The 13,688-nt window shown below is 36.3% G+C and overlaps 1 protein-coding gene across 1 annotated transcript in view; it reads right to left on the bottom strand.

The window, feature by feature from the left end:
* LOC135077967 (neuroglobin-like) overlaps positions 1 to 13,688 on the bottom strand; it is a 51,483-nt gene that overhangs the window by 5,733 nt on the left and 32,062 nt on the right. Inside the window, exon 2 of the mRNA XM_063972507.1 lies at positions 538 to 769. Within this exon, the coding sequence (XP_063828577.1) occupies positions 538 to 769 (232 nt within the window). The remainder of the gene's footprint in view (positions 1 to 537; positions 770 to 13,688) is intronic.

Genomic DNA, 13,688 nt, shown 5'->3' with positions numbered 1-13,688 from the left:
TCTATAACTTTAAATTAGTTTTTAAGCTTTGATTGAACTCTAGCGTCTAAAGTGTAGTCAAACTAGACACGTAATCACTCAGGCACCTTGATTCCCTCGCAGTTCACTTTAGCCCCCCGTATTAAAGCATAAAATTGATTCAATCAATCACGGGACCTATTAAAGGTCATAGCACACTTATCAACCCGGACGGCAGCGTTGCAGTACGGAGTTTCATACAAATAATACTGACCGTAGTTGAGTTGAGTGGCGACCACGAGCCGGAAGACGTGGCGTGGGCAGGCCTTCCACTAGGTGGACCGACGGCCTTCCACTAGGTGAGGGTCGTGGGAGGTGCCTGGATGCGAGCGGCGCAGGACCGGTCTTTGTGGAAATCTTTGGGGGAGGCCTTTGTCCAGCAGTGGACGTCTTTCGGCTGAAACGAACGAATACTGACCGCCTCGAGTTGATACAGTTACGGTCCGTTTCCGGGTTGACAAGTGTGCTTCGTCCTTCATCAGCAAAGTTGCCAGCAAGAAGTTCTGAAGAAAAACTTACCCAAAAGTTCTCCGCCTTGAACCCTGGCACCTGGTGATGTGTAGCCCCCACATGCCTCACATATGCGAAGAAGGCGTCAATATCCCCCAGCCCCTTGATGCCCTCATCCAGTGTGTGCATGACCTTCGTAGCGTGTTCTGCTAACTCCGTGGAGATGGCCAGTGCCTCTTGCGTTTTGAGGTCCTCGAATTTTTCGAACAGGGTCAGCAGCTCTTCGTTTTCTTCGAATAATCTGAAAGGTTTTTTGAATTGCGGTTAGATAGGTTCAGAACGTTTTTAGCCTAACAGACTTTTTGTCGGCCGATAGTTGAGCCCGATTATAATTTCTGTGAAGATTCGGCAGATCCAATGTGCACTTTCATACATCCAACTATCGGCCGACTAAACTAACTAACTGGTCTGCGCCTATTATACAGGGAATTCTGATAATAAAGAAATTTTGAAAATTGAGATTTCTTAAAAGAGCTTATTGAGCTGGGGTTGTGTGCATCAAGTTTTCACTGTGACACTGTCTTGAAATTTTCATTATTGGTTTACTTTTGAAATATGTAACATATGACTAGTAAAATCTTAAGATCTTATAATTTAAGTAAGTGGCAATAACCAGTTATTTGTAGAAAGAGAAAGAAATCTGGTAGTAGAGAAAAATTTAATACAGATAGTACAGGTTGGTGGTTGTATAGCCGTAAATATGCACATACGAGCAGGTTGACCTGCCACTGTGCAAACACTGGTCGGCGCTGTGAGCCCAGCTGACCGAAAACAACACGGGTATATTTGAAAAATTGCTATAGCCTAAATTGGAAGTTGCTAACATCTATTGTGTAGGACGTAGGCAGCGTTGCCAGACGTCCCGATTTTGGCGGGACGTCCCGATTTTTAAATCAAATTTAAATGTCCCGCGCGGGACAGGCTCTGTCCCGCTTTTCGGAGAGAGACACTCACTTCACCAGACTATTGTTTGAAACGCCATTATTCTAAAGAATAATTTTTTTATTTCGATTTTTGTTTTTTTATTCTAAACACGAATTTAACGATAGACTTCTCTAATCTGATTTAAAATATTATTTTTTTGGTAAAATACATTTTCTATGGCTAGTTTTGCTATCTATTGTCACGTAAACGTAATTTTAAGTCAAATAAAAGATAAATATTTGAAAAACCTTTGATTATATACGTTTTTAGGGTTCCGTACCTCATAAGGAAAAAACGGAACCCTTATAGGATCACTTTGTTGTCTGTCCGTCCGTCTGTCAAGACCCTTTATCTCAAGAACGCGTGAACGTATCAAGCTGAAATTCACATGAAATACTCAAGTCTATTGTCCCTTTAAGCTGTGAAAATATCAAACTTCTAAGCCAAGCCAATCAATAGATACAGCCGATTATGTCGATATTTTCAACAAATTTTCGACACTCGCAAAGGAATCAAAACCTACAGGATACTTCCCGTAAACTCAGAATCTTGAAATTTGGCATAAAGCATTGTCATATAATGCAAATATAGGAAAAATTGCGAAAATTTCATTTTTTCAGTTATATAATATAATAAAAATATTTTAATAAAATGAAACTTACTACCTTATTTCTCACGAACGAATAAAGGTATCAAATTGAAATTTATACCAAACACCTAGATCTATTGTCCCTTTAAGAAGTAAAAAAATCAAACTTCTAAGTTAACGCGATCAAAAGATACAGCAGTTTATACCGACACCTTAGACGAATTTCCGTCACACGCTAGGGAATCAAAACCTACAAGGTACTTCCTGTGAACTCAGAATCTTGAAATTCGGCACGAAGCAACGTTATATAGTACAGATAAAGGAAAAATTGCGAAAATGATAAATTTGAAGTTATATAAAATTTAAAATATTATTTTTGCTTACATGACATAAAATATTTTTTTAATAATTATAAACTTACTACCTACCCTTTTTCACATGAACGCGTAGAGATATTATAGTTGAAATTCATATCAAACACTTCTTAAATCTAATTGCCTCTAAACTGTGAGAAATTCTAAATCAACGCAAAAATTCAAAACGCTGAGGTAGGTACCTACCTATAATGCAAATATAGGAAAAATAAATAAATAAAAAATAATCATACCGCATATTTTGAAATTCGCCACTACTCGCAACGGAATCAAGTAAGTAATTTGATTTAATACGTCATAAATTGTAAACCGCTACGTTTGTACGGCGGAACCCTCGGTGTGCGAGCCCGACTCGCACTTGGCCGGTTTTTTTTACTATGTCCCGCTTCTGACGGAAGAATCCCGCTATTTTCACTCAAAAAGTACTAAAGTCCCGACTTGGCGAAAAAAAAAAACTGGCAACGCTGGACGTAGGTGATCTAGACAGACTTCCCGCATAGTTTTTGCCATTTAACTACGAGTACTTACATACTTACTTAGAGGGCTTCTCAGCACTGGCCCATTTATTGTCCCGAAGCAGTGGTAAGGTTAATACTGTGACGTGTAAAAGGGCTTTTTAAAAGCCTATTTGCAAAAATGAGTTTTAGGGTATTTCATCAATTCTAAGGTGCATGCAGAACAAAGATCAAAACTTGATTTAATTTCTAGCATAGATTGAGGCTTTTTTATTAGTCGAATTTAAAATATTTAATCCAATCACATGGCAGAATAATTTATGACTTACTGAATCGTGTTTTTAATGTTTTTTGTTATCAGGTTACAATGTCTAGGAGCACTTGTGTGCAACTAAGCATTAGGATCTGGGTGATTTTATTCACATAATGGTCTTCAAACCTATTACGTAGGATCACCTGCCATAAAATAAATACCTTCTATTAACACAAACTCATTTGTCATTTGCATATTTAAATTTTCTTGATCAAAATTTATAATTAGCATAACAAACTCCTTCTCTACACCTTTAATGTTTATTCAAACGCAGATAACTGATTGTACTCGATTTATTACTACAACTCGAGAACTCGAACCGACACATTTATCGCAAAGTTACTCTCTCGATTCGGTGGAGTTTACTCGAGTATACTACCGATCGATTTACGATCTCGTATTCAATACAATCGTCATGAGTCATGTAAATAATGTTGGCTACACCAAATATTTTACGGGTCTGCTTTATTTTCCTTTAAAATTGTTTGTGTGAGTAAATAAACAGTGGCACTGCGAAACAAACAGATCATTAATTTTATAGAGACCTTATATTCTATAGCACGGATAAATTGGTTTGGAATAATTCTTTTAGAATATGAAAATGCTGGAAATGAGATTGTTAAATAATAAATTATTATAATTTATGCTATTAATAACATTGCATTTTTTTGCCATTGTCCTATTTGCACAAATAGGTATTGTATCCTTGCAAAATGTAGGTATGTGTACATAATACTCAGTGGTGGATTTATCAGCAGGCTGAGTAGGCTGAAGCTTAAGGCGGCATAAGGGCTTCAATTCATAACTTTTTTAAATCTAAATGTAGGTAGGTAATCCAACTTGCCGGGAATTAATTTAAAAAAATATTGGCCTAGTAAGCTTTATTCATATGTAACTTAACCTCCCCCCCTCATAGCCTACAGACGGCCAATCTGTTAATCCGCCACTGCATACACTTTCTATTTACGATACCATAAAAAGCAATCGAGAGGAGACTCTATTTAGATAAAGATTCTACAAAAATACTGCTTCTATCTCGTAAATTCGTCTGTAGTGGCTGTATAAGTTTTCTCAGGGCAATTTAGAATCTCAAAATACTGGCTTTAATGACTGAATTAGATACTTTGTTTGTGCTCCGATAGAACCTAATTTGAGTAAGAAAATACAGCTATTTATTAAGTCAGAGTGTTTATTGATTTTCTTTCGAGATTTGCTTGAAAAGGGTGTATTTCTATTCAAACGTTCAACTTTGTAAGCCTTTCAATAGATTCATGAAAGACTTTCAACGTAATTAATTGAATATAGCGATATTGATTTCTGACTTATTGTAGGTAGTTTATGTTTATTTTGGACTTAAAGAAACTTGGTTAGAAAAGCCTCCTTGCTTTCTTCAATTATGAATTATTATTAATAATAATAACTTTCCCGTGTTGAAACACTCATGGACGGAATTGGTACTAATTGCTAAATGTAGCTATGCGTTAACCGCAACGTGTTTAATTTTTCAGTTAAACATAATATAGAATTAGCTTTTCACCCGGCTTCTCCAGAGTTTGATAAATCACCTTAAAGTGACGTGTGCACCTTTCTATTGATATAAGACCGTATAACAATTGATTTATATTCTCAAGTCTCGGGGCTTGAAGGATCGTAAAATTCTGACTCTGTCATAAAAGTAGCAAGATATTAATAGACAGAAAACGCTACTTAGCATTAAAAGCAAAGTTATAGAACAAAGAAATACCTTGAATTTTTCATTTAGCTCTACAAAAACGATTAGAATGAGGGTTTTCGCGATTGAAAAATCCGCCAGATGGCAATACGTGGACGCGAGGTCCAAATGCTGCATGATTGGTGGATTTTGACATATCTGTCAATGTCATGTCAAAAATAACCAATCATGCAGCATTTGGACCTCGCGTCTACGTATTGCCATCTGGCGGATTTTTCAATCGCGAAAACCCTCATTAGTAGAGTCTTCGTCAACAATTAGATACGTAGTTAATTATTTCACAACTTGTGGCTTGTCGCGAATTCTGGAATGTAGGGGCATGTACGGATCCATATTTTAGTGAACATGTGTTCACGGAATCGGTAATTGGTATAGGCAGCTCATCGAATCAAAGTTTATCCGCCTATGTGGTCTAGTGGTATGGTAATACCAACTGAGAGGTCCTAGCTTCGATTCCCATTGCGGGAAATTTCGGTTTAATTGGTGATAGGACTTGTCCAAAGGAACATAACGTTTTCCAGGCACACAGAAGCTTTATAGAAATTAGCTGTTTAAAAATGTGGGCATTTAAGCATGTGTTTTTAGTGTAATTAAGTTATGATGTGTAAAAATTATTCTTTGGCCTTACGGATAGTAGAAGATAAAATAAAAGATAATGTGAATCATACTTCTCATTATTTGTTCCATACACGCTATTTAGTAAGCGTTCATGCGTTAAATGTTACTACTTATCTATACTTATAATAAATCTGTAGAGATGTCAATTCTGTACATGAAATATATTTTCAAAATAACTATCAGGGGGTGATTAGTGATCGATACTGATGCCAAAAATGCAATCAGTAAAATTTTTGTCTGTCTGTCTGTCTGTCTGTCTGTATGTTCCTTATAGAAATAAAAACTACTCGACGGATTTTAACGAAACTTGGTACAATTATTCTTTATACTCCTGGGCAGGTTATAGTATACTTAGGAATTCCCACGGGAACGAGAATTAGCGGGAAAATCCTTTTGTATGAAAAATCTAAACTGCTTAAGTTAGACGCTTGAAATTTGGCATGCAGGTACCTTAGTAAACTTAAAGCTTAGTTACAACAGGATATTGCAAAATTCCCACGGGAACGGGAGTTAGCGGGAAAAAACATTTGTATGAAAAAATCTAAACAGCGTAAGATAGATGAAGGGGGTAAAACGGGATCCAAGCGTACGAAGTCGCGGGCGGCCGCTAGTTAATATTAAATCTGTGATATCACAACACTCAATTTTATGTACAGTACAGAAAAGTACACTATTGTAGCAAGAGAGCACCTATCCAAACTATAATACAGATGCCAGTGTCGAGCTTTGTAAGCCGTGGTCCGTTCATAATTCTGCGCACCTGTGTCCTTTGATTGGAATATTTGGAATGTGTTTTCTCTATTCGGCTCCTTTAATATAGGCAGCTGCAGCTCTGATATCTTATTTGAGAACTCTGTAAGATTTTTCTACCTTCCATCGCCCTTTAGGTCCTTTAGCCGAAAAACATTGCAACTAACGCCCGATCAAAGGATGCTTACTTAAGTGAAGCAGCAAATTGAACGCATAGTGTTGAATAGAGCTCTGTGATTGGTTCGTGTGTCACCTTGTGCGACATGCGTCTACGCGCACTGTGAGACGTGAATACGGGAGTAAGTCTTATTACTTAGATTTATTTATATTTACTGAAATTATAACTAAGACACCTTAATGTATTGCGTTAAGAATGTTTGTTTCCACGAATTACATAAAAATCTTCAAGCACATACATTGTCATGTTTGAAGGGGGTGGGGTAACCACCCCAGTGGGAGTTCGCTTCGTGAGCTCATCTTTATTATTTACAGTACACGGTATGTTTATAAGCACTAATGAGAATAGAACAAGATGAAAACGCGATGACTGAGCCGAAATGTATTTTATTCTATTGTTGCTGAGGCGGGGAATATTGTCCTGTTTGTAATAAATAGGCTCTGATTTCTTGGAATCATTATTGATTATATTGAAGAATATTATAATCTTAACGGAAATTAGACGTGACGTCGTTGGAGCAAGCTTGTCCAGGATCGTAATTTACGCCCGTATTCACAAACGATGCTTGCTTAAGTGAAGCAGCAAATCGAACGCACAGCGTTGAAGCTCTGTGATTGGTTCATGTGTCACTCCGTGTGTCCACGCGCACTGTTAGACCTCATAGTAATGTTTGTGAATAGGGGCGTTAGTCTGGTAGCTCACGAAGTCACGACACGACTGAACGTGAGCCTTTCTCAAGGAACGCCGATAAGCACTATCTCTCTCCTTTGTTTTGCCAGCTATCTTCTTGGTGTCATTGGTCCATCAAGAATATCTACTAAGATGCCCGTATTTCTAGACACGGTCACCATCCCAGAACTTTTTTTATCCACAACGAGGTAGCTCTTGGCCTGCATCTCACGGTTTCACCTGATGGAAAGTGATGATGAGGGTGGAAGTGGAAGCGAGCTTCACCCAGAATCCTCAACCGCAGAGGAAGTGGTTATCTTACATTTAACTGTTGGAACACAATCATTCAGTTAACATGTTGTTATGGCGACAAACTCTAAGATAGTGGTGGTAGCTATCCAGGTGGGATTTAGTCCACCTTTCGTTGGTTTTGTGACATACACGGCCATTGACATACCTATTTCCCCTACTTTATGTATGACGCATCATACGTTCCGCCTCCTGTCGCGAACCAAACGTGTACCACTGGTATGACATACCTACAAAAGCCGACGTCCTGTACCTCACGTAGCAGGCCTTAATATTGAACAGAGAATTTAATAACCAGGCTGTGTTCAGGACATGCCGTAAACGATTACAATGGCGCCGTCGTAACCGTAGACGTGATTGGAAACACTCTTAACTGAAGAGCAATAAGGTTCAACTTGAAGTCTGAGGTTGTTGTCAATGAATCATTGATAGCCATACAGGGGACTGACTGACGTAGACATGCATTTGAATGTATGAATAGGTGTGTTTTTTGTTTGTTTTAGTAGTCAGTAACAACGCTGGTGGCTTTGATTGTGATAATTGAGACTAATATCACAGAATACATAATAGTAGCAACAGAAATTGCACTCCTTTGTGTAGGATCAGATGCCGACATTTTAACGGTAATAATAATAATGCAAAATATCCAACGCACATGGTGCATTCGAAATCGCACCTTACTACTACGCTCACAAGAGCGCATTTTTTTTGTGTTCAGAATTGATTTACCTCACAGCTCAAGCGTCAGGGTTGTGTAAGCAAAGTAAAATAAATATAAACTTAATTTTAAGAAGCAATTATTGTATTTACGATTGGTAAACTTTAATCTAGTGGTGTTTGTATAATCGTACCATCTCTAAAGTACCTATTAATAAACTTCAGTGTTGCGATAATTCGAAATTGGACAAACAGTTTTAAAAGGTGTAGTGTCGGAAAATAGACACGGTGAAGTAAAGTTAATGTTTTTATTAGCTAAAATCATTTTTTGCTACAGTTTTTTGTCATAAGTATTTTAAAATAATTTAAAAAGTGTAGTTTTTTAAATTATTTTAATCACTACAGTTAATTATTATTCCTAAATATTACGATTTTCCATTAAAGAAGAATAACAGTGCTGTTGGAACAATAAACCTTGATTGCGACGATGATCGACCGAGCGTGTATAGAAATACGCGTGTGCTCACAGGTGCGTGGCGGCCCCGACTGATTTGCAACTTGAAGTTGTCGCGCGCTGTAGGTAATTATCTCGGCCGGCATAGGCGAGTGACGGAGGCCTGCTAATATTACAATACGGACCTCGCTTTACACAGATTATGTACCTACTGTGATAGTCTTAATTGATGACAAATATTTTATACCCTTGGATATTTTACCTACCGCCATTTAGTTTCAAACTAAGTAAAGTGAAGCATAGGTACTATCATGCAAGACAAAAACATGCGTAAGTAAATATTAAAATGCACACAAATGTTTGAATTGTGCGGAGATAGTACCCAAGACGTATGGTATATAATTCTTTACGAGAACAAGACTAAGTTAGCCTTTTTTAATAAAAATGTGCCGAACTAAACTTTTCTATTCCATTCCTAAACGCCTCCCACTCCTCCTTTGTCATAAATTGTTTTTTTTTTTCACATTAAAAGCATCGCGTTCGCTACACGTAAGTACAACGACGATTATAACGGGAGGGTATAGTGAAAAATATGAACTATGAGCGCTCTCGTGTTTTCTAAATAACAAAAGGTCACTTTCAGCTCGCAGTGCGCTTTACTTTTTTTATACTTTGTGCAAAACGGAGATAAATCCCACATTTGTAGTGTTTTCATGCGGTGTTCAAAATTTACCACGTATTCGGATTTTCGCTTGGGTGTTATGCGCTAACTTTTGGTTGCTGAATTAATGGCACTGGGCATTGTGGGAAAAGAAATTAAACTAAAAGGCCAATCTGATTTAAATATTAGTTCATTATTTGAAAGGTGTAGTAAATCTGTTTGTAGTTAATCTATATATTTTCTAAAGTTTTAAAAGTACGTAGTCCTTAAGAGAAAGCGACTTATCGTGTGGACAACATTTTTAGGACTTAATAAAAATAACCGACTCCAAAAAACATGCACTAAAAGTACAAAAATAATAACTAATTTAATTTATTTATTGTTAAAGATTTACCAACAACTTTCATAAAATATAAACTCAGGATACTTTACACCTTTTATTTGTTGATTCCAAAAATACATTTATTACAATTTACAACTAGGACTATATACGTAGGGATTTGAGGTCTTCACTGTGCCAATGCTACAACCCAATTAGCTCCTGTCCGGCGGCATGCCAGCGATCACGTCACTTCCCCTTCCATTCGTCAAAATCGATCAGCTCAAACGACTTATCGACGGCATGCCCCGGAAGTAGTCAAGTACAATATTTAATTAAAAATAATAGTTGATTTTTATTTCTACATTACTAAACTGTATACAATAAAAATTCTAGAATATTTACATTAAATAATAATCAAATATTAAATGTGGAATAATCGACTATAATACAGAATACATTTTAAAATCATTCTAATATCTGCAACATGTCCAGGAAGTAATCAAATAAAGTTTTTTTAATTTAATAATGGATTTTTAGGTTTTACGTTACAAAACAATACCTAATCGTATAAAACACAATATAAATTCTAAAATCATTACATTCGGCCATCCGTCACCGTGATGCCTCCTGGCATTCACGTCTAATAAATATAAAAATCATTACAGTCGGCCTGGTATTAACGTCTAATAAAGTTATTCTAAAATCATTAATATTAATTTCAAAACTATACACGAATCATATAAAATATACAACTTTTGACAACTTGTAAATAAGCTATAATCAGGTGAAAATTGTGTTAAGAAAGGGAAAAAGTGTTGTATTTATTGTACAGTAGAAAACTTAAAAACCTAGTCCAAGTAACTTAAGAACTATGCACACCCGGTTGGGTACAACAATCTATACATAATAACTTTTCTTAGATAATACCTATTATTACTTATATTAACTGGTATTGCCTACAGAGAGCATATGCCTACATAAAGAGCATACTGTTAGTTATTTATTACTTTAGATACTTTCATCAGAATTATGATTTTTCCAAGGCCTCAACATGAATCTAAGCTCGAATTTTGTGGGCCGCATTTCACAAACGTAATAAGGTTTACCTTTTCTTTGGCAAAAATTGGAACACTAGCTATCCTAATGTAACGTTACCTAAAGTTTCTGTCACTTTACAGGGACCAAAGAACTTTGACACAAGCTTTGTACTTTTTGTTTTCAGTTCTATACACACAGTTCACAATACTTTTTAGAAAATTCGTCTACGACAGTGTGTATTATTATTTATTATTATTCTGTTGTGTTACCGTCTATCGTCTTCGCAGAGGAATCTAAATAATTCATTATAGTGTAAAAACTGTATTTCAACTTTTTGTTTTAAACTTTCATGGTCACTATCATTATTATTACAGACGGGACTATTATTACGGGACGGAAACTCAAAATTAAGGTACATGTAGCAGTCCTGTCAGAAATAACAATTATTTCAACTTGTTTTTTATTTTGTTTGATATTATCTTTATTATAAGCGCACTAAGCATTAAAGTTTTAGAAACCAATTTTCTAAAAAAAAATCTTAAGAGTGTCTTTGAATATCCGTGATGCTCGATTAGCACGCCACACGTGTCTCATATATATGAATTGAATGTAAGTATATATGTATATCTGAATTATAACTGCCAAATTTTATTGTTGTCTGATAACTTTTATGTTCTTTGAGCGGAACATAGTGATACTACCTACTGTAACATGTCACCATGTTACCTATAATTCACAATAAATAATTTTGTATTTTATTTGTATTTGAATCACTTTTTAATAACCTTTCTGTACGCTTCCGACTACATAATTTTGATGAATATTACTACATTCTTGACCATCAGCAGGTTTTAAAATTTTCTAAATATTTCTGTATCCTCTATTTGAAGAGACAATAGCCAATTTTCCTTCCCTATGCTATAAAGCCCTATGACTAATTTGGTATTTCGACCCAGCGCACTATAGATCTGTAATCTAAATCGACATTTAATATCAAAAGAGTATTCCACCTGTCTGTAGCCGCTGTAGTGCTATTCGCTGAACTAAAGCTCTTCTTTTTTTTTTGTGGTTTGGTTATGTCATTGTTCTAGCTATAAGAAGTATTAGCTTGAAGTGTTATTTACTAGGAGACATGACTATTATGACTAACAACGACTTCATCTCTGCCATTGTGGATTCAAAAGACTTTGTAACATCCGGTACTCGGCCTCAGATTATTATGATCTCAATATTATATTCCTCGATCATAACAATCTCCTGATATATTATTTTTTTTAATTTGAAACAAAAAAGGAACTGATTAAGGAGGGAATCGAACCCACGTAAAGATTTTGATCGAGAGGCGACGCTTATCGCCAGGAAATTTGAATTAATATCCCCGGTAAAACTAGAATAGTTCACCTGCATTTTCTATCGTACCGCTAGCAAGAAGTTTCAAAACGTCTTCGTGGTTTTCAAAAATATTCTGTTTAAAATTAATTCTTCTGATCAGGACCTTAATAGAATGTTAGTGTAGGACTACTCTTCAAAATATTTTTATATGCATAATGCAACTCAAATTAAATGTCGCGTTAAGATCCGTGTTTCTTTATATTTCCTTAATTTTCTTCAAAACCATGATAAATGGCAGTTCCGAGAAGTTACGACCATTTCTGTCAGTGGTCTGTATATGAATACATCATTGATTACTAACAATTCTATTACAACGTCAATACTATCAATATTCATGTTATATTAGCTCTTTTTAAGGTAAGAATGATAACTGACCAAATCTCTTACAAATGGAGTATTATCAAAATGCTTCGCCAAACTAAGTACCTACATCAGTATCGGTTTTGCGTAAAAGAGTGCTCTCATTACAAAAATATTAAGTACGCGTTTATGGATTTTCCATTTACCAAAACAGTCATTCTATTTGAAGTTGAGTTCAGGGATTACATTGTCAAAACTGTTATTAAAAGAATAACTACGTAACTACTAAACGTATAAAATAATTTCAAAATACTTCAATAAAGAGTATTTTCGAACCTAAGCTGCTAACCTGCTTGCTTCTTCAGTAGAGCTCGAAGATGAGCCCCTTGCATTATTTTCTTGGAACTTCGCCCCATAGAAGACGGACGTGGTAACTCTTCCTTACTTGGATGACGAAGATAACTTCATACGCTTATCTCGCTTATTTCGTCGTCGGCTGACGGGCGTCCCCAGTGGTGTACCGGATTCATCTTCAGACGTCATTGTTCTCAACTGTGAAATAAAGTCCTCGACGGAATAAACTGTGTATGACAAGTATCAACTCAACATTTTATGGGAATAAGAATAATAAGAATAAGAAATTTATTTATAACATTCATTACATGTCAAATTGTGAAATTGTCAATACAGATTATTAATTATAGTCAATTGCAGAATTGGGAGCTATGTTCAATGTTAATTTCATATTTAAAGCACGTTTAATTTATCTCCTATCCAAAATTAAATATTAAAATCTATTAATCGACAATTATTGTATGCTCTTTGAGCAAAGCATGGTAATTCCACTGTTACATTTTACTTGTGCTTCACAAATAAAGATTTTATGTTTGTATTTTTTTTTATGCAACTTTCATACATAATCCTGTGACGACTGGTTGGCTCGCTTGACATACCCGCAAAATCCTACCGGAAGTCAGCAAGTACAACCAGTGCGTCTCCTAAAGGAGCATACATAGCCCAACGCCAGGTGGCTCGCTTGACATGCCAGCAAGCACACCTAGTGTGTCTACTAAACAGACATACATAGCCCTTCAACGCCAGGTGGCTCGCTTGACATGCCAGCAAGCACACCTAGTGAGTCTTATAACGGACATACTTAGCCCTTCAACGCCAGGTGGCTCGCTTGACTTTCCAGCAAGCACACCTAGCGAGTCTTCTCAACGGACATACTTAGCCCTTCAACGCCAGGTGGCTCGCTCGACTTGCCAGCAAGCACACCCAGTGTGTCTATCAAACGGACATACATAGCCCTTCACTGCCAGGTGGCTCGCTTGACATGCCAGCAAGCACACCTTGCGAGTCTTCTGGACATACTTAGCCCTTTAACGCAAGGTGGCTCGCCTGAAATGCCAGCAAGCACACTTA

Source organism: Ostrinia nubilalis, chromosome 14 (assembly GCF_963855985.1).
Source record: "Ostrinia nubilalis chromosome 14, ilOstNubi1.1, whole genome shotgun sequence".
Taxonomy (NCBI): domain Eukaryota; kingdom Metazoa; phylum Arthropoda; class Insecta; order Lepidoptera; family Crambidae; genus Ostrinia; species Ostrinia nubilalis.
The sequence above is the reverse complement of the archived record's forward strand: the minus strand, read 5'-3'. Positions and strand labels throughout refer to the sequence as shown.